Source organism: Cladophialophora bantiana, assembly GCF_000835475.1.
Source record: "Cladophialophora bantiana CBS 173.52 unplaced genomic scaffold supercont1.2, whole genome shotgun sequence".
Taxonomy (NCBI): Eukaryota; Fungi; Ascomycota; class Eurotiomycetes; order Chaetothyriales; family Herpotrichiellaceae; genus Cladophialophora; species Cladophialophora bantiana.
In genome coordinates, this window is record NW_015971576.1 from 1,379,329 (window position 1) to 1,399,384 (window position 20,056).

The 20,056-nt window shown below is 53.6% G+C and overlaps 10 protein-coding genes across 10 annotated transcripts; 5 read left to right on the top strand and 5 right to left on the bottom strand.

The window, feature by feature from the left end:
• Nucleotides 1–530: 530 nt before the first annotated feature.
• On the top strand, nucleotides 531–1,711 carry Z519_01506 (uncharacterized protein; the record flags this gene model as incomplete). Its single annotated transcript, XM_016759263.1, has 2 exons — nucleotides 531–1,416; nucleotides 1,491–1,711. 2 exons carry the CDS (start codon nucleotides 531–533, stop codon nucleotides 1,709–1,711), a joined length of 1,107 nt encoding a protein of 368 aa, XP_016624591.1.
• A 755-nt stretch (nucleotides 1,712–2,466) lies between these two features.
• On the bottom strand, nucleotides 2,467–3,753 carry Z519_01507 (uncharacterized protein; the record flags this gene model as incomplete). The annotated part of the gene is made up of 1 exon (XM_016759264.1): nucleotides 2,467–3,753. One exon carries the CDS (start codon nucleotides 3,751–3,753, stop codon nucleotides 2,467–2,469), a length of 1,287 nt encoding a protein of 428 aa, XP_016624592.1.
• Nucleotides 3,754–4,255: 502 nt separating this feature from the next.
• Nucleotides 4,256–5,389, top strand: Z519_01508 (uncharacterized protein; the record flags this gene model as incomplete). The annotated part of the gene is made up of 5 exons (XM_016759265.1): nucleotides 4,256–4,316; nucleotides 4,372–4,610; nucleotides 4,677–4,735; nucleotides 4,825–5,005; nucleotides 5,036–5,389. The coding sequence occupies 5 exons, from the start codon at nucleotides 4,256–4,258 to the stop codon at nucleotides 5,387–5,389; spliced, it is 894 nt and encodes a 297-aa protein (XP_016624593.1).
• A 332-nt stretch (nucleotides 5,390–5,721) lies between these two features.
• Z519_01509 (uncharacterized protein) lies at nucleotides 5,722–6,549 on the bottom strand (the record flags this gene model as incomplete). Its single annotated transcript, XM_016759266.1, has 1 exon — nucleotides 5,722–6,549. The coding sequence occupies one exon, from the start codon at nucleotides 6,547–6,549 to the stop codon at nucleotides 5,722–5,724; it is 828 nt and encodes a 275-aa protein (XP_016624594.1).
• Nucleotides 6,550–8,798: 2,249 nt separating this feature from the next.
• Nucleotides 8,799–9,623, bottom strand: Z519_01510 (uncharacterized protein; the record flags this gene model as incomplete). Its single annotated transcript, XM_016759267.1, has 3 exons — nucleotides 8,799–8,934; nucleotides 9,027–9,205; nucleotides 9,300–9,623. The coding sequence occupies 3 exons, from the start codon at nucleotides 9,621–9,623 to the stop codon at nucleotides 8,799–8,801; spliced, it is 639 nt and encodes a 212-aa protein (XP_016624595.1).
• An 841-nt stretch (nucleotides 9,624–10,464) lies between these two features.
• On the bottom strand, nucleotides 10,465–10,686 carry Z519_01511 (uncharacterized protein; the record flags this gene model as incomplete). The annotated part of the gene is made up of 1 exon (XM_016759268.1): nucleotides 10,465–10,686. One exon carries the CDS (start codon nucleotides 10,684–10,686, stop codon nucleotides 10,465–10,467), a length of 222 nt encoding a protein of 73 aa, XP_016624596.1.
• A 1,700-nt stretch (nucleotides 10,687–12,386) lies between these two features.
• Z519_01512 (uncharacterized protein) lies at nucleotides 12,387–14,230 on the top strand (the record flags this gene model as incomplete). Its single annotated transcript, XM_016759269.1, has 3 exons — nucleotides 12,387–12,624; nucleotides 12,663–12,880; nucleotides 12,929–14,230. 3 exons carry the CDS (start codon nucleotides 12,387–12,389, stop codon nucleotides 14,228–14,230), a joined length of 1,758 nt encoding a protein of 585 aa, XP_016624597.1.
• Nucleotides 14,231–14,633: 403 nt separating this feature from the next.
• Nucleotides 14,634–15,224, top strand: Z519_01513 (uncharacterized protein; the record flags this gene model as incomplete). The annotated part of the gene is made up of 1 exon (XM_016759270.1): nucleotides 14,634–15,224. The coding sequence occupies one exon, from the start codon at nucleotides 14,634–14,636 to the stop codon at nucleotides 15,222–15,224; it is 591 nt and encodes a 196-aa protein (XP_016624598.1).
• A 719-nt stretch (nucleotides 15,225–15,943) lies between these two features.
• On the top strand, nucleotides 15,944–17,223 carry Z519_01514 (uncharacterized protein; the record flags this gene model as incomplete). The annotated part of the gene is made up of 5 exons (XM_016759271.1): nucleotides 15,944–15,979; nucleotides 16,038–16,089; nucleotides 16,155–16,203; nucleotides 16,253–16,304; nucleotides 16,363–17,223. 5 exons carry the CDS (start codon nucleotides 15,944–15,946, stop codon nucleotides 17,221–17,223), a joined length of 1,050 nt encoding a protein of 349 aa, XP_016624599.1.
• A 732-nt stretch (nucleotides 17,224–17,955) lies between these two features.
• Z519_01515 (uncharacterized protein) lies at nucleotides 17,956–19,465 on the bottom strand (the record flags this gene model as incomplete). Its single annotated transcript, XM_016759272.1, has 2 exons — nucleotides 17,956–18,956; nucleotides 19,009–19,465. 2 exons carry the CDS (start codon nucleotides 19,463–19,465, stop codon nucleotides 17,956–17,958), a joined length of 1,458 nt encoding a protein of 485 aa, XP_016624600.1.
• Nucleotides 19,466–20,056: the final 591 nt, after the last annotated feature.

Here is a 20,056-nt window from a genome sequence, read left to right on the forward strand (position 1 = left end):
CTGTACCAATGGGCTGGTCAAGCGGTCAATCGAGGACTTGACACCAACATGGGGCCTGCTACTCTCTCACCTGCAAGCCATCGGACAGACATCGCCTCTACACAGAAGCCCACGCATCACGACGATGGCAATGGTGTCTCAAATTCTCCAACAATACCAGATCCCTGCCGGTTATTGTTCAAGGTGCGTGGCACTCATGAATTTTTCTGCCGCACCCTGTTTCGTTTCTTGAATACACTAGGAACAGTGCCTGGTTGTTTGCTAGTTAGTATTCAGAGTTGCTTGTGTCACTTGCTATTATCTTCAACCTGCCGTATGCTTTTCACAATTGATCGATCAATCACTTACGCAATACTCTCGTGCTGTTGAGCGTCCCTGTGAGAATATACTGAAAATGTAAAACCCCGGCTCGAGCACTTCCTCTCGTGCTCCTTTCTCACCTCAAAAGATCTGTCTGTCGTGAACTAGGCATGCAGTGATGCCAAAATCGTCTTGCCCAATCATTCCATGGATCTCTGTTTACTACTTACATGTACATATTTTCCAACCTAACATCTCTGCTCCAGAGCTCGCTGCTGCCGACAGACACTGCACCAGCTCCTGTCAATACTCCCAGCACAACAGCCGCTTGCAAGCCATATCCACCCAGCATAGGCATAGTCTGTGTTGACTCCATTGGAGACGTTCATAGTGCCACAACCTACGTCAAACGCGACCTGGGATTTCAAGGTCAACTCGGCCAGTACGTCCTTCTGAGTTACGGGGATACCCTCTACAGTGATGCCAACTATAGCGATACATGGCGCGGCATGACAAGCGACTCAGTCGCGATAGCCACACAGAATCCGCTTGTGGTTGTGGACCCTGTCCTCGACTCACAAGGCTACCCGCCACAGTTCTGCCCGCTTATATCCTCCTTCGGAGAGGACGCGGCCACATGCGCTTTAGGCATCACCAATGTGGTCGAAACTGCCATGCCGAACGAAGGAGTCATGTTCTTCCTCCTGAATCACCGTCCCAACGGCACGAACAATCTTGTTGGCGCCGGGGTCGCCTCGATCACCCTCGACACGTCAGCATATCCTCCTGTTCCGCAAATACGCCGTCTGCCTCCGCAATACTGGTGGGATGCCAGGTGCGAACCTTGGTACGGAGACGTCGGCGCGCTGCGGTGGAATGAATACGTCTATGCGTACGGCCACGGGCCACAAGGCAATCCCTGGGTATACTTGACTCGAGTCCGTGCGGACAAAGCCACAAACGTCAGCTGCTACGAGTATTGGAACGGTGAGACATGGCAGAATGACAGGCTCGATGGCAAAACCATTGGTGAGAAGGAAAGTGTATTCTGGCAGGTCAACCAGGGACAAGTGGTCTGGTCCAACTATTTTGGATGCTACCTCTTCGTGTATTGTGGTAAGTAGTCGCGCATGCGTTCTTACCCGGACCAGAGGACGAGTCTAACATTTTGTGTTTTTTTCCCTGGCTAGACAACTGGATGAACTCGAAAGTGCTTCTGAAAACTGCCCAACGACCCGAAGGACCCTGGTCAGACCCGACAACGCTGTACCAAGCGACACCGATTACGCCGGGGAGTTCAATATACGCTGCGGTGCCGCATCCTTATTTCGATGAGACTGGGAAGACCTTGGTTGTCACATTCACGAATCACCCTAATACCGTGCAAGCTGTGCGGATCGTCTTCGCCTGAGGCGGAGTAAAACACGGAAGTGTGCTTGAGATGAGAGCAAAGCAAGCAAACACCAAACATGAACAGTTCGAATCCCTTCCAAGTGTTCAGTACATTGCTTTCCGGGGGGTGAGAGGATCAATCACCTCTGGGTCGTCTGGAGCCAAAGCAAGCTGGTATGGAATGTCTTTTGTCCGTGGCTCGAAGATGCAGGTCCTGTATCAGCGACGGACTTGAAAGGGTGCTCCTATCTTGGTCAATACATCCATTTCAATCATTCAAGATCCGAGTCTCCCCGTTCAAAGACCTGGAGACGATCTGTCTAACCAGAATGCAGAAAGAGGGCTTCCATGCAATCACGACAATGGCGACTTCTATAATCTTCTTTGCTGTCCAGCTTCTCTCAACAATGGGGTTGATTTGGCGTGGCTGTTCGTGCAGGCCTGAGGTAGATTGTAGTGCTCACCTCACTGCATGAGGGCGTCGTCTTGCTGGCCGTCCGATGGCAAAGGAGGTGAGACGGCTGGAGCCTCTACCAAACATCAGGTGCGGTGCTTTCAAATTGAACACAAAGAAGTGCATGCATTACCGACGCAGTCCAATGCAACACATGTATTGCCAAGGTCATTGTATTTTCTTGAACAGCCGGATGTTCAACCTCTCCTCTTTGCCGCTCGTGCACGCTCCTCCCCAGTTGGTTTATCTTTTCGTCCCTTGTCGCCCCTCGTCACCTTCTCACCTCCCGCCCGCCCCCCGGGATCAACCTCGAGATTCACTCACTCCCTGTCGCCCTTCCACACAAACTCCTGCTTAACGCTCCCTTCGCATAACGGCCTCAATGCGTACCCGTAGTCCCCGCCATTCGGGGTCCTTAGCAGGGTGTGGATATGGAACTTGGCCGGGTCTTTGTTGTTCAAGAAGACGCCGCTGTGGTGGTCGAACTCGACGAGCACGAGGGGGCTCTGGATGCGGAAGTAGAATGGGTCCGCGCTGGCGAAGCCGCCGATCCAGCAGAAATACGTCTCGTGGTAGAGGGCGCGGCATTGGTCTAGCCGGATCGAGCGCGCGGGCTGCGGCAGGTACAGGAGGTATTGGATGAGGATCTGGTCGACGAGGGACTGTTGGTCGGCGGTGAGCGAGGAGACCAGGGTGCCCTCGTAGGGCACAACGCGGTTGTCTCTGTAGGCACCGCACAAGTGGCGTTGGTCGTCGTGGTTCCACCGCCCCTCGGGCATGGCCGGGTCTTTCATCTCCTTGTACACCTGGGCCTTGCGCTGCAGCTCAGCGGGCAGCGACTGCATCAGCTGCAAACCGAGCTTTTCTTCCTCGTGGAGGATCCGTGTGCCCTTGTACGGCCCATCGTCGATGATGTTGGGCTCGGCGCCCGTAAACCACGGCGAGATGAGCATCTGGGTGCGGTAGAGGAAGACATTCAGGCAGAGATGGTGGCCGTAGAAGCTGAACCCCCACGGCGCGGTGGTCGACGGCTGCCCGAAGAGCACAAAGTTGTACGAGAACTCGTTCATCACCGCCGTGCCCTGGACCAGCTCGCCCAGAAACCCGTTGATGCGCATCGCCGCCACGGCCTTGTCGTAGCCCTCGGGCGAGAGCGTCGCGCGGAGCACGGCCATCACACCGTCCCGTACGGCCGGCTCGAGCTCGTCCAGCCGGATGCCCTTGTCACTGAGGAGGAACTCTGGATTCGACCAGGTGCGCCACTCGGGCGAGTCGATGTGGTGCGAGAGCTTGGCGACCTGCGCCGATGTCAGTTGGCTCATGAGCTCCTGCGCCGCTGCGACGATGCGGTCAATGGGGACGCCTTCGTCCTGGATCTTGAAGATGCCCGGGCGCACGACGCCGTCATTGGTCACGCCCTTGAACGGCTCCTTGAGCAGTTCCAGCCAGTGCTTGTACAGGGCGTACAACCACGGCGGGATCCCGGACTCCTTGAACGCCGTGGCGTAGACGTGGGCGTCTTGTTTCGCCATGGTCGTGAAGCGCGGGATGCTCAGGTCCGGGAGGTATTGGCGATATTCGCTTTCTCCTGATGTCGAGGTCGCCATCGTTGTTCGGCTGATAGAATGGATCAGATGTATAGTTTCTCCAAGCACAGGTCGAGCCGCGTCTTTGTTACTGGCAGTTTTAGAGGAGATCTTGTCCGTGAGATGAATACCCCACAAAGTCAGATAATCCGTTCTAACGGCTTGACCCAGCGCCTTTTATATCATGAACCCTTCTCGTCGCCTGCAAAGAGATGGCGGTCCCGAATCCCGCGCAGCATCAAGGGATATCGAACTTTATCTGAAGAGGCACTGAATTCTCTCTGCTGGCTGATCATTCGAAGCAAATCTCGACCTTTTCCTTTGTTGAGACGTCCCCACGCAGTGATTTGTGGCGGGGCAGCAGTGGTGAGCAACCTTGGAAGCCCATCGGAAGAGGCACCACAGGCTTCGTTCGGTACATTGATAGTCCGACCCGATATGCTTCCGCCCGCTTCTCGTCTCCGCAATGGTTTCATCGCGCTTTTTGGTCTTCCTTCTGTATATATCGGGTCAGGGTCAGGCCATGGGGTTTAGAAAGGGGCACAGGATGCTCAGAAAGCTGGCTGCTGACCTGCCGTGGAAACGTACTGCCCCTCTCCCGTACCGTTGAAGTATTATCAGCTCACTTCTCTCCGTCAGGGCTAGTTCGTTTCGTCCCACGGGCAGATCCATCAAAGGTCCTTATTGGACAGCCTCAAGATGACAACGTCGATGTCGGCATTGCTCTGCGGAGAGGTCACGACGTTCCCGTCAGTGTCTTCTCTGGCTCCTCCGTCCTGTCGCCGGGGAGGGATACCGGGACCACTGCCGTCGTCGATCGAGTCTTGTCTCCTCTGGCCATGTCTGAGGTTGGGACTATTCGATGTATTGGGTTGAATGTGAGTACCTTAGGCCCATATCCTAGGCTGTGACAGAAAGGATTGCTTAACCATCCCCCCAAAAAGTACAAGCAGCACGCGGCGGAAGTAAACATGGCGCTGCCCACCGTGCCTACAGTCTTCATGTGAGTTTTTTTTTTTTTCTCTTCTTTTCTGGTTGCTTCTCCACACCAGGACTGACCGTCTTCGTATTCGCGCTAAAATTGGGGCACAGGAAACCAAACACATCGCTGGGAGACCCGTGGCCAGCGCCGACGATACTACCCAGACTGACCCAACAAGACGACTGCGGCGACTACGAGGCCGAGCTAGCTGTCGTGATCGGCAGGACCGCCAAGAACGTCTCCCAGGCCGATGCCATGGACCACGTCCTGGGCTACACAGCCTGCAACGACGTCTCCAGCCGCACGGCCTAGTTCGCGCAGAGCCAGTGGTGTTTCTCCAAGGGCTTTGACGGCGCCTGTCCCATCGGCCCGGCTCTCGTGTCTCCCTCACTCATCCCAGACCCGTCGAAGCTGCACCTCCGCGGCCTGAAGAACGGAAACCAGGTCCTCCAGGACTGCGAGACCGACGACCTGATCTTCTCCATCCCTGCCCTAATCAGCTTCTTGTCGCAGGGCACGACGTTGCCTCCTGGCACGGTGATCATCACGGGCACGCCGGCCGGAGTTGGCGTCGTCAGAAAGCCCAAGGTCACCATCAGGCACGGCGACGAGTTTCACGTCGAGATTCTGCCGTATATAGGCACGTTGGTGAACGTCTTTGAGAATGGAGAGTGAGTCTGTCCCAATTACCCATTCGGTTGTCCGGCGATGTATTTTTTTGAAGATGAGAGGACATCGGGCAATCTAGGATTCTCGACTCCCTTGTCGAAGAGAGGAAAGTTCAACTAGAGGACTGTTTTTCGGCACCTAAGAATCAATGACAGCGCTGTGAACTCGCACGTGAAGTTGATAAGGAGACTGGATAGACGAAACCATTGGTCCATGGAGGATGAATGTAGGTTACAATCCCAAGTATTAATAGACTATATATATTGACCCATGACATGGAATCCCCTTTCCCCACGGAAAGCCGCCCTTTAGGCCGAACATTTTCGTTTGCGCATGAGTTACTCCCTCGCCACCACCTCCCTTATCTTCTCCGGCCTCAACTCACCTTTCCTCCCCCACCCGCCCTGCCCCCGCTGTACATTCGGACGAAACTCCTCGTACATGTGAAAAGCCTTGACGTTAAACTCTTTCTTCTGGCCTCTGTTCTTCCACGTGTCGATCGCCTCCTCCATGGCCCTCTTGGTCCTCTCGTACTCGTCCCCCTGTCCGAACTTATTCCTCAACAACGCTTCATTGGCCTTCTGCGGCCTGCCCGAGACGATCGCGCCTCCGTCCTTTAGCAATAGTCTGAACCGCATGACGTTGATCTCGTCGTCGGCGCCCTCCTCGGCAGCGCGTCTCTTCCTCTCTCTCTCTGCCCTCTCGGCCGGGTCGTCCGACGGCTTTTCAATCAGTCCAATCGCGCGCCCCTTAGCGATGGCACATAGTGTGGAGATTGCAGAGCCGATGCTCAAATGCGTGGCCCATGGCAGCGCGGGGTAAAGCGCCTGCGACACACATGCGGCCCATAGCTGCAGGACTGGCGCCCGGTTTATTAGCACGGGTTTGGTGGCGCCCCCCGGCGGCGACATGTTCTCCTCAGGTTTGAGGGAGGCCTGTTTCTGCTTTTGCTTCTTTGTTGGACGATCAGCGTCTTCTGCATTCGTTTGGTTGTCAGGCTGTTTGCGTTTGCGTTTGGAGGGCGGTTCAGTCTCCTTCTTTCTCTTTGTAGTTGCAGCACGTTTAGATTTGGAGCCTTGGCCTTGGGCTTTGTTTTCCTCCTTCGGCTCGAAGTCTTCTAAACGTGTCTGATTCTGTTTAGTCTTGCTTCTCGTAGTTGCAGGCATCTTATATCTCTGATCGTGACAATTGCAGCAGACGTGCAACGAGATAATTGATGGTTCGATGGCAAGGCTGGGAAATATACTCGTAGTACTATGGTGTGACGGCGCCGCGGTGGATGCTTTCGATGCATGACGTCATGAGTCTACTTGAGGCGAAAGTGGGGCCGTGTCACGTGGTTCAGCCTTGTCTACCCTGCCAGCCTCGCCACGGGGCTGCATTGGGCTACTCAAGGGTGCACTCTCAACCTCCCTTTTCGTTGGACCCCCCAAACCTCGTCCCTTTGGTAAGATAGAGAGATATGCCTGGTTTGGCTTTACGAACAGGCAAGCCTGGATCGCGATGCATGTCCCTTGGAGATTCTTGTCGAACGGTTCAAACCTATTGCTTACCGCAAATTCCCTGTTCACCTTCGAGAGCTATTGGGGAGACATTCTGTATAGAACGCGTCATTTTTGGAGAACACTTGTCTGGACCATAGCGAATTTGGCGAAAGGCTTGACGCGGCATTTTGAGAATCACCAGGGGATAATATCCGAGGAGGATTTTGAAGTTGGCTCTGACGGGTAAAAGGTTGAAAGGTGTAGTTGTTGGGGCCAAGGGCCAAGGAATTAAACCTGACACTTCCCTTCCTTCCACCTTTTAAGAATAGACGCCCTCTTTAGAATCCTATTCTCACACCGTTCTCAAAATGCTTCGTCCAGCATTTCGCCCTAGAGCCCGATAACATTCAGCCCAACCTTGCAAACTGTCCAGGCAGATGTCGCCTGCAGCCAGACGTGGCGGGCCTTCGGTCAGACGTCAAGTCAAACTTTGCAAGGCGGAGAGGAATAATGCATCAACCATGAAGTCGAAAGTCAACAAATAAGTCGCACGCTTCAAGTCCACTGTTACAACAGGGGTGGCCTTCGTTGTTATTGAGCCCTCTTTAGCTATATTGGATACAGCGTGTATTTTGCGTCAGACTGTGTCACTTCGATTCGGCTGGGTGATGGATGACAACCCTCACCAACACCACATTTCAATTGCACCTTCTAAGCTCTCGCCAAGGTTAGCAGCAAAAATCACACAAAACTTCTCTGAAACAAAACCTCTTGCCGAGAGAAACCGTCCTTGATCCTAATCGAAAGTCGATTCGAACCTCAGGTTTTTTATTTCACGACAGATTTGACTAGCTTGTCACCCCCTTTCTCTCTGCCATCACTCTCCAGAAGAGAGAAGATTGGGCAGATGCTGGAAGATTAGATGATATTGAGACAAGCTTTAGGTCAATGGCAATCTAGACTACAGTTTGTCAGACGAGCTGCTCCCTCACTGTGCTAACCCCTGGAGAGGGGTGTCTTCACATTGTTGGGAGAGAATAAGTGAGCATAAATTGGTGAAAGGTGGAATTTTAAGAGGCTTGCGGTGGGCCAGTTTGCATGTGATCTTCTTGCACAGGAATCGACACCTGATTTCCGGCAGAAGCTACCTAGGTATCCAAAAGGGTCTAGCAGCGGAGAGGATGGCTAGGGGACATAAACGCGAAATATTCACACCCGCTGGGGCCCACAAAACAAAAGGAAAAGAAAAGAAAGAAAAGGAAAAAAAAACGTTATCTGTCTCCAACTCGACAGACTCGACAGTTGACAATCATCCAAAGACAACAACAAAGTATGAGATAAGCCGAGGATCGCTGCCGCTTTCCAACATCCTTTGAAACAGTGACCACTTGGAACCTCTGTCAGAATTGTCAATTGTCGACAGAAAATGGACAAACAGAACACATAAAGGAGACATTGTGGAAGATTTTTTCAGCGGTCTGGCAGAATTTCGAGGTATGGTGACCACAGCTGGACATCTATCTTGATTCTTAGCGGAATGATGGTTTGTCTTCGCCGATGGTCATGAGACCGAGAGTCGTGAATCACCCAAGCCAAACTACAATACTACGGCGCCCAATCCCCTTCCATTCTTCGGCCAGTGAGCGGGAAACAGACTCTCCTTCCAGAAACCACGGGAAATATGAATTTGAAAGGCTGACAATGAGATCGCGGCCTCGGTATCCATCAGCCCGTCCAAGGACTCGAGAATGCATTAGATTGAACTTCGAAATATCCCAAGCCTTGCAACAAATGCATTGACCAGGCCCACAGACCGAAGAATTCCGGTCGACAGCACATTGAGATTCCTCCTTCAGAAACGTCAAGCCAGAAACCACGCGAATCAGCCTTGTTCCTCCCACTCTTGTATTCTCCTCCTATATGTCAGTCGTCTAGGAAATTTTGGGTGCTGGAAGGCAAGATGAGTGCACAACCTTGCCGGACACCCAAGATGAGCACTGTCCGTTGGCGCCTCCATATCCAGCCTTTGCCATGGCCTCATTCCAGTCTGGAGCTTTGTTGTTGAGACTAAAAGCCAAGATTCATGGTTAGCCAAGTCCGTTGTCCCAAGTGTGTTGAGCCGGGAGAGCGGCAAAGGAGGGAAAAGCATCAGAACTTACCAAGGTGAGTTTGTTCCTTGCGAGCATTGCCTGCACTTGATAGACGCCGGCTTGTTGTAGTTATTGTACAGGGCTCCCAAGTTCGCCGTGCCGGGGTACGTGAGTTTGCCGTCCGTCATGCCATTTGTTGCTGCGCAGTTTTTGGCGTAGTAGATCTTACACTGCCAACCGACAGGAGGCTGGAAGAGACATTCAATCACGAGTCAGCAAAACTCAAACTGATCGAAAGGGGAATCACAATTGCAAGGGAGAGAAGAGTGACAGTCGACTCACCCCGACAGACGAGCCGGCATCCGAAGGAAAGTCCATGCACTTCGAGTCGGTGAGCTTGTTCCAGGAACATGGCTGCACCCAGTTCTTGTTGTTACAGATGTACACGCCGGCCGGCGGGGTTCTCTTGGCTAGCCTTGCCCCCTCCGACTCGTTGACGAAGTACTCGTCATCCGGCGTCAGTTCAGGAGTGGATGTTTCCACGTCGGCTTCGCTCGGGGGCAGGACAGCGGGATCGGTGATTTCTGGCCCCGCCTGGGCTGCCACGAGGCTTGCGAGGGCCGCAATGGCGGCGACGGTCGATATGCCTAGAGTGAAGGCGCGCATCGTGGGAGAGGTAAGAGACAGACTGGGAGAAGCAGCAAAAGTGGTAGGAAATATTGGGGATCGCAAAAGACGAGGAAAAGGCGATGGAAGAGAGAATCTTTGACGGCTCTGGCCTTTGCCTTCTTCTTCGGACTGAAGTGATATAAAAGAGGATTACCAACCCTCTGAGCATCCGCTTGCGGAGTCTGGGTGTGATTTTGTTAGGATTGTCTCTCTTTGTTGCTCGTCATAACAAAGAGGTTTCTCCCGGTGGCCCTGCCCAGGCCCCAAATTTCAAGACGACGTTCCCATGTTCTCAAAGAAGTGATTGTTCCCCCCCGTCAAAACGCAATGGGGCAAAACTACCAGTCTGAGCCAACTGAGCAACAGATGTCCCAAGGAGATGGAGAGGTGAGAGAGAAGCTGTCACGGCTGGAAGTCAGAGATTCTCGTGCGCCCTGAGACGGCCGAACGCGAGAAGAACCAACGTGTGCGTAAAATGGAATTGTCCGTGCACGGCCGGATCCTCTCGTGAAAGGAATGCAGCACGTTTGCGCGTGACGAGGAGCTTTGACCCAAACCGCAGAAACCAAGCGTTCACACCAGCTTCACCTTTCTCTGGCTGGCTCACAGCCTAGGAGGAGACAATGATCAAGAACGGCAAAAGACAGAAGAAATCCGGGCTCTGTTTCATGACCGTGTCGGGAGTTCGCCCAAGTTTTATTTCTGCACCGCCTTTAACCGATCTGCATATGAACAGGGGGTCAAACTCATCATAAATTCGGAGCTCCCCTGTCTATATGAAGCATAATTAGGCTTTGCCGCCCAGATTCCTCCCCTGGTCGAACATCTCGGTGAAAATTTACCGAACACTGAAGTGATACGAATCGTTCTCATATGCACTTTGCACAGCCTCTACGGTACTATTCAATGCCAATGCAATCACATTGGTCCTCTTACTGCCAACCGTCGGCCAGTGCAATTTCTGCGAAAACCTGCCGGCAGGGTCGCGAGTGAACGTTGCCCAAGCTTCACGAAGGTACCGTCCTGTCGCAACCTCCTGTAGAGCAGTAGCTTGTCCCATTGCGCTGGCTGTCGAATTGAACAGGACGTAGACGTAGACTTCTTGACCGTGCCGCGGTGGCCCAGGACAGGCAGGCGCGAAAACATTGGGATAGGCTCCTGTTGCAGTATTGGTAAATATGATCTATATACCTGGGACGCGTCTTTGTAGTCTTTTTCGGGCTCACCATAATATCTGTATTCCCAGACAGACACCCCAGCTTGTGCTCTCCAAGTGGCGCCGGAGTTGATCGGACATGCGAATACGGCGTTTATAAGCAACGGCGCCTCGAGACAGGTATTTTGTCCCTTTTCTGCAAACGCGCAGCCCTCGGCGCTATTACTACCCACAAGACCGGGACGTTTGATGAAATTCCCTGCCTGGCCGAACAATGTGCAATTCTGGAAACACCGTTTCGTTGTCGACAGTTGGGCCGAAAAGTCCCGTGATCTCCGCGTACCCTTTTGGAGATAGCCGAGAGATGATGACCTGAGATGCATTCTGTGATGCTGTAAATAGTCTTTGCGCATTCTGCCTCTGCATTCAGTTCATGATATTCGCCTCTAAACCGTTGGTGTTGTTCACACATCCAAGCATGCTCGTGACAGTTAGCCAACCAGCGGCAGTCGTGTTGGACAGGCGATTGCCAAAGGCCGTTGCGGCGCCAGGAGTTACCATTGAACCGGCGATGATGGGTCTCTGGTGAAAGCGTAATTAAAATAGCCGCCCAGAATATGCACCAGCACTGTGGCCAGAGATGGTGAAAGCGAGATGGATCTCCGCCAAACACTCTCATGTTGTCTCGCACTCATTCAACAGTCAGTCGTTGATCCAGCAAGCCCACATTCTGCGTAATACCTGGGGCGCCGGAAGAGCTGCAAATTCCTCCACGATAATTGAAGTCCGAGCTCTTATCGTCGATCGTACTGCGCAGGCGATTAGGCACATGCATCGCAGCAAGGTCCTAAAAGAGAAGGACAACATGCCTCGGCGCCTATTTTGGCCCCCTGGTATCGTATATGCCGCTCTCATGCAATAGCCAAGGCAAATTTCCCGTCCAGAAGTTACCAATTGACCTTGTAGAGATGTCGGCTGGGAAGACGCCAAGGCGAGGCTGATGCCCCCTTTTCCTCCAGAGGGGTGACCTCTCGCCATGTTCCTCATATTGGATCCATATCGATCTCTGGTGCTCCAAAGAATCTTGTTCGCACACATTTGACGGCGCACGAAGGAGCCCAGTGCCATTTGTATGAAGTGGCTGTCCTATCTCCTGAAGGTCAATTGAGCGTCGGTCCCCGCGTACCTCGAATCGATTGCAGAAAAGGAAATTGAATCATGGCTAAGACTACACAGGTTTCTGTCAATTCTTCTCTAACGGGCTCTAGTGCGGGACTGAAAGGCAGCTGTTCATTCAGACGCGGCGTATTGAAGGTTTCTTCCTGGGAGTCTGCGGGAAAAAAAAAAAAAAAAAAGGAGCGAGAATGAGTTTGTCTACGTCCTGCCATGTCTTACCGAGCAGCGAACCTTTCTTCACGGGCCCAAGGCTGCCAATGCCAAGCCGCTCGGAACAACCACACGCCGCATTTTCCCGAGCGGCAGGCTGAACTACAGGCTATTACAGGCTTCACAATAGGGCCCAACCCTTTTCGTCTCTTGACAAAGCCGCCTGCCTCTTTCGATTCGTTTATGGGATCGCGTGCTGTTCGTCAAGCATCTGCAACATGGCCGACAAATCTGAGAGGCCTCACGCAGGCACGCGGCCCAACTTCCTGGTCATCGTGGCTGACGACCTGGGCTTCTCGGACGTGGGCGCATTTGGAGGGGAAATCAAGACACCAAATATTGATAGCCTGGCCCATGATGGCCTCAGACTTACCGACTTTCATGCCGCAGCGGCGTGCTCGCCGACACGGTCCATGTTGTTAAGCGGCACGGATAACCGCAAGTGGAGCCCTAGATGTCGGTCTGACAGTTATCTTTCTAACGTGAATGCACAGACATTGCCGGCCTAGGGACGATGATAGAGACGATAAAAGAGTTTCAAGTGGGCCAACCTGGTTATGAAGGATACCTGAATGACCGAGTCGCCGCCTTGCCTGAGCTCCTTCGAGATGCCGGCTACTTTACACTCATGTCGGGCAAATGGCATCTGGGCATGACGCCGGACCGCTATCCATCCAAGAGAGGGTTCGACCGATCATTCAGCTTGCTTCCCGTATGAGGCATGTCGGCAACCATCAAAATGCTTGCTGACAATCTCCAGGGTGGCGCGAATCATTACGGGTGGGAGCCACAGGTCCAGGAAAAGGTCCCCGATTTGCTGGAGCGCAACGGCCCTTTCTATGCCGAAGATGACAAGCCCGTCTCGGTCGCTGACTTGGGTCCGGACTTCTACTCTTCGGAGTCCTTCACGTCAAAATTGCTGCAGTATTTCCAAGAGAGAAGCGAGGATCAAAGGCGGAAACCGTTCTTTGCCTATCTGCCCTACTCGGCGCCTCATTGGCCCCTGCAGGCTCCGGAGGAAGATTGCAGAGATTATCGAGGGGTTTACGACGAAGGCCCGGACGTGTTGAGACAGAAGCGCCTGCGACGTCTTGAGGAACTGGGCATCATCTCCCCCGAGACAAAGGCCCACGAGGTATTTGCTTTGCCGCTCGACAAACCCCTGAGTAAAGAATGGAAGAGTTTGACAGAGGACGAGAAGAAGTTCTCCTCGAGGACCATGGAGGTCTTCGCCGCCATGGTGCAGAACATGGACCGGAACATTGGCCGTGTCATGTCCTATCTCAAATCGACTGGCGAATACGACAACACGTTGGTCATGTTCATGTCCGACAACGGGGCCGAGGGACTGCTGCTGGAGGCATATCCCGTGGTGAAGGAGAACATCTTTGACCACATCGATCGATATTACGACAACAGTTACGAGAACATGGGTCGATATAACAGCTACATCTGGTACGGACCGCGCTGGGCGTCTGCGGCGATGGCCCCGCTGAGGCTTTACAAGTCCTTTTCGTCAGAAGGTGGAATCAGGGTGCCGTTCATCCTGAGGTATCCGCCATTAACGTCATCCCGGGCCGGCAAACTTGATCGATCGTTCGCGACAGTGATGGACATTGCTCCGACTCTCTTACAACTAGCAGGAACTGAACATCCGGGGACCACTTACAGAGACCGAGCCGTCGTCCCCATGCGAGGGACATCTTGGGTGCCATATCTGTCCGACCCGGTGAAGCAGCAGTACATCCATGGCGACGACTCTGTCATGGGATGGGAGCTGTTTGATCGCCAGGCCCTTCGGAAAGGGAAATGGAAGGCCGTCATGATCCCGAGGCCCTTTGGGCCCGGGAGATGGCAGCTGTACGACCTGGGGAGCGATCCTGGAGAGACTGACGACCTGGGGGCACGGCACTCTGAAAAGCTGCAGGAGCTTCTCAAACACTGGGACGAATATTGCATGGAGGTCGGTGTTGCCGGTTCGGCGCCGCAGTACGGGGTGCTGAGGGTTGATGAGAGTTTTTTGGCGGCGGCTGCATCGAAGGAGGATGGACCCAAGATCTGAGATATATATGGTTTAGAACAGAGGCAATAGCGGTCCGAAATCGAAAATATTGCAGCTCGCCAACTAACCAACTAGACCTTGCGCGGGACTGATGGGGGGCGAGACATACATACATACATACATACATCCCCAATCTTTCTATCAGGCGTCGTTAGTTCCCCACGATCGTGTCCAGCCCCACGCTTCCTCTCGGGAATCATTTCTCCCGCCCGCTGTGTTCGGCAGTCATTTTGACAGGAGCGATTGGGCACCATCGTCAGGAAGGATATAATGTCCACACGTCCAAACAGTGTCCCCCATGGCTATTCTTGACGAAACTTACCCGCCACATCAATAGATTAGCACTCCGCGTACCCTGATGTCCTAAGACGGAGAGATCGGCCATAAGCCCGAAACGAAAACCATGACAGACCCGTCGACCAAAGTGGAAGGACTGCCCAAGTTCTCCCGGCACATTACGACGCACAATGTAGACGGAGTAGCTATATTCGCAACGGCTGATCCTGCCGACCCGTCATCATCGAGCACTTCTGCTACAGGGTCAATGTCCCCGGACCCGTCGTGGTTGAATTTCCCTGGTTCTCCTGCTTCAGGGTTCGGCCTCGCATACGCAACAGACACAATACCCGCCGACTTTAACGGCAACGCTGACCTGGACACCTACAATGCCTACCTGCAGAAACATCCCGGCATCACCATTCGGGGCGGGTCAGTATTCCGGGTGGTCGACATGGATCCCGGCGCGAAGTCGCCCATGCATCGCACCGTTTCCATCGACTATGGTGTCGTGCTTGAGGGCGAAGTGGAGTTGGAGCTGGATTCTGGAGAGAAGAGGCGTCTTGCGAGGGGAGACATCTTTGTCCAGCGAGGGACCATGCACATGTGGAGGAATCCCAGCGACTCCAAGCCGGTCAGACTACTGGCGGTGCAGCTGGACAGTAAGGAAGTTGTGGTAGAAGGGAAGGGAGCATTGCCTGAACTGTTCCAGTCGTGAGGAGTGCCGGCCGAATGCTAGCCAAATGATCATGATTCTTTCGACTTCTTTTTCTTCCTGACTAAAGTGACCACTGGAAAATTGCTGCGAGTGCCCTGAGGCCCTTGATATCCTAACGAAAGTTTCGGCGAAAGCTCCCAGCCCGCGTGCCTGGCATCGGCTGGACCGTCTGTGGGAGCCCTGCTGCCCTGCGCTGTATTCGCTCGCCCCTGGGTCATGCAGAACGTGATCTGGCGATGACTTAATAATAATGATCGAATGGGACAATTCCCCGAATCCCCCCTTTGAAGCTGATCAATCGCCACGGAACTGGGCACCGGCAATTGTCCGATCTGTGGTGTTCGGCTTACCAATTTCGGGAAATGCTCTCCTTGCCCCATGCCTGGTCATGTCGCAACTTGCAACTCCCAACTCCACCACGGCGATGGAGTGTAGATAGCTAATGTCCGTGTGGTCGAGGGGTATGTAACTAGTAGGCAAATATCCATTGCTCAAAGGCACCAATCTCAAGACGTCATGATAGCGTGGCCCCTCCCTCTTCTTCTTTGCGATCAATTTTTCGCTCTGCCTCCTCCCTCGCATTTTACACTCTCGAACCTTTCCTTTACCGTTGGTATATGCTTCTGCTGCAGCGACCAAGCTCACCAAGACTCATCTACAGCTTCGCCCGAAGTCTACGCAATTCGCAACCTCAGTCTCGTTCCAGATCGTCAGTAGACATGGCTGTCCGATCCGCCTTCGATCCCAAAGACATGGTGCGTATTCCTCCATCCAGCGCTGGGCTTCACTTATTGACGGCAATCTCACAAACAGATATTTCGTCACCTCGGCCCTACTGGGTTGAAGGTCTCGGTCTTTTCGCTTGGTAGGCAAATAGGCGCCTTGTTCCCCAGGGTTGGGATGGAATGGAATGGCTAACCGCGCGAACAGGCGGCTGGCTCACATACGGTGGAACCCAGAAGGGCAACATTGTCAAAGAGTATGTCGTGTGCGCGCATTTGCAAGGTCATGCTAACATTGTGGTGCAGATGCTTACAAGCCGCCTGGGACCATGGAATCAACTTCTTCGACACTGCAGAGGTGAGCGTGAACCTTTCCCCTTGGGCATTTCCAGGGACACTACTCACGTCAAATACAGACCTACGCCAATGGACAGTCCGAGATTGAAATGGGCAATGCCCTGAAGGAACTCAACTGGCCACGAGACGAGTATGTCTTGTCCACCAAGATCTTCTTCGGCACAGGTCGAAAAGAACCCAATACCCGTGGCCTCTCCCGCAAGCACATTGTCGAAGGTCTCAAGAGCTCCCTGGACCGTCTTCAACAACCATATGTGGATATCGTCCTTGCCCACCGACCTGACTATGCTACCCCGATGAAGGAGATCGTCGAGGGCTTCACTCAGGTCATCCGAAATCTCAACCTTGCCTACTACTGGGGAACCTCCGAATGGTCGGCGACCCAGATCACCGAAGCCACCTTGATTGCAGAGAAGTACAACCTCATTGCCCCCATCGCCGAGCAACCCCAGTACAACGCCTTCCACCGTCAACGATTCGAGGTTGAATATGCCCCGCTGTACAAGGAGTACAAGTACGGCACGACCATCTGGTCCCCGCTCGCATCCGGCCTCTTGACGGGCAAGTACAACGACGGCATTCCCGAAGGCTCAAGGTTCGCGAACCATAAAGATTTCTTCGGCAGCACAATCGAGTCCCTTCAGAAGCCCGAGGGCAAGGCCAAGATCGAAAAGGTCAAGAAGTTGACCACCATTGCCGAGCGACTGGGCGGCAATATGTCGCAACTGGCGCTGGCGTGGTGTGCAAAGAACCCCAATGTCAGCACCGTCATCCTCGGAGCCACCAAGGTCGAGCAGATCGTGGACAACTGCAAAGCTCTCAAGCTGTTGGAGAAGTTGGACGACAAGACCATGCAGGAGATTGAGGAGATCCTCGACAATAAGCCTGCAGAGCCAGCGACCTTTGGACGATCGAGGTAGGCGGGTCTTTTCCGTTGACCCCGTACCTCCCTTGAATAGGGGCCCTCTGTGTCGGCCACCGCACTGCCACTGCCCACTATGCAAGTTTTCGCCTGTATGTACTCCGTACCATGCACGCATGTTATAGTTATTTATCTGGCTTAGGCTTGGAAGTCCACGGGCTGATTCACGAATGCTCCCAGACGCGAATGGCGCCAGAGATCGGCCAAGCTGTAGCAGGGACTCAGAGCAGGCAAAACTGCAGTGGACTCAGTATGTAAACACAGCCATTTGGCGTCCCAACCCGATTAGAAAGTTTCTCGATAGACAACCACCTACCCACCAACCCCTTTCCGACATTGCAGGATCGTCTTTGTCTCGTTCCAGTCGTGGTGTATTTAGCATTGTCCAGCCAGATCTTCTCCTTCTCTCCCCCTGCGCCGAGATCACCTCGCGAAACTTACCACGCTCACGTCCCCACGGCCTCTTCTATCCAGTCGTCCATTTCGTCAACGTGGATTTTTCTTCCTTTGGTTGAGCCGTCCCCGCTGTCCCCTAGTCGAGCGATAACGCATCTCGTCGCCCACCCAAGTAAATCCGGCACTTCGGGCATGGAGTGCAGTCATTTGGCCTATGTCGAGAGATCGTAGATCTTGGAGAAGTAGGAGGCAGCTGCGCGGTTGGGCACGCGCTCAATTTAGCTTGTATCCGAACAGATTAAGCCCAGACGTAAAGGGACTTCATTCCACACCGCTAGACGGCATTGCTGATCAAGGACCACGGGCGCTGAAAACTATCCCCGCTACCACCACCCCCTCCTCCTCCTTCGTCTTCGTATCTCTCGGACAGAGGGGCCGCAAATTCGAGCATGAACTTGAGCATCCATCGATCCATTTGGAAGTGCGAATCGTCCTGGCATCGCAAGCAAGCCTTATGAAAGGCCTCGAACCGGGCGAACGATATGTCAATGCAGGGCCAGTACGTCTTCAAGCGGGTCAGGAGCTCGAAGTTGCGCTCGAGCAGTCTCCGCGCGCGCTGTGTGTCAGCCGCATTGTCGCTGAAGAGCAGGATGTGGAGTTGAACGGTGGACGCGATCGTCAGGACGTGGCCTACGATCGAATTGAGGAGTTCAGCCCCCGGTGTCTCGCTCGCCAGGTGGATGAGTTTGCACACGTCGGTGGAGTATTGTCTGCATTTTTGGGCGTACTGGCTTGTCGTCAGTTGAGGGTAAATATCGTCGTGGTGGTTGTGTTGCGGATATGTTTGGTTCGCGCTGCCATGGAGAAACTGGTAAAAGAGGAGCTGGCACAGGTGGCAATAGTCCATGTGGAGGACGACGAATACGTTGCCGAAGCCCTGACTTGCCCAGTACGCCAGGTTCTCGGGCGTGTTAGTCATTCCATCCGGGAGGCTGGAGGCCCAGGAATCCAGCTCAAGCGACACCCGCTCGACGGCCTGCGTGAGCTCGGCACCTTGAAGATCACCTGAGACAGCCCGCGAGTTAACTTCGTCGATCTGAGAGAAGATTTGGTTCACGACCACCGAATGTGCGATCAACGAGTCCTGTGGTACATGTGATTTCGCCCTCGGCGATCCTCGGTTGGCAATAAAGGTTTGATTCGGCAGGGCGGTAGATGCGAGTTCGAGAAATCTCCTCTCCGCCATAGGGAGCGGGACATTGCGTAACGGCATCATCTTCGGCAATCGCACTCCAGTCGATGACCACGTGTCCGTTTCGTACAACGCCCACCACACTGATGCTAGGTCAGTATCAAAACCTGCAAGGTCTCCCATCGATTTTCTAACCTCTAATATTAACCTCTTGCTGGATGCGGGTTGTGACAGGCGCGTTGGGAAGATCTAGGAGCATTCCTATGCGACAAGCAATGCTAAAGTAAACAGATTCCGTTGCCCCTTCTCCCTCGACTACCGCAGACGCTCCCAGCAACAAGCAAGCTTGGATGGTGGTGAGGGAGATGTCGTGTAGATTCAACAAGCGCTCTGCTTCTTTGGTGAAAGGTCTGCCTCGCTCCCGAGGTGGTGTCGTGACTAAGCTTTCGTGTTGTGAGAAGCGTGCTGACATACCGATGACGGCAAAGAGGAGGATCCTCGAGAGGGAGCCATTTTTGAAGGCGGACAAGAAGGACGGCTGGTGAAACAAGACATGGAATGAAACATGGATGTAGCGGAAGTAGAGATTGATCAACTCCTCGCACAAGTCCAGAGGCGGCAGCAGCTTAGACTTGTGCGTTAGAGCATGCATTCGGCGAGGGACGATCGGCTCGTAGCCATCTTCTTGAAAGTCGGTCTCTTGACTTAAAACACATTGTAGATTCCTCTCGGTACAGAAATCGCACGTTGTTCCTTGATAAGACCGTATGCATTTCCTCCGACGTCTCCTACGAATCAAACTGAGTGATTCGACGTCTTGGATCAGGGACGTCGGAGACTTACCGACAGATGATACAGGCTGATTTGGGCCTCATCAGAAGTGTGGTGGAGAGACGCGGTAACGGGGCACGGGTGTGTTTTGTGGGCTCCTATGGCATCCACTTTAAGACACCGTTCTCGCCATTGGCGTCGCTGAGTGAGAGGAGCATGTGGCAGGGTAAGAGAGCGTGCTTGAGATGTTGCCGAAAATGGATTTGGTGTTGGCTGAGGGTCACGTGGATCTGGGCAAGGGGCATATCATCGTCATGTGATTCTCGGTCTTTCTACCGCCATCAGACTGACAACTTCGCTCCTTGCACCGTGGAACTTGCTGTGCTAACTGAAAGCCTCAGGGAAACTGGCCGCTGTACGACGTCCTCCGCCCGAATTTCTCTAATTAGCCGTTAAACTGGCTTGGGACTAG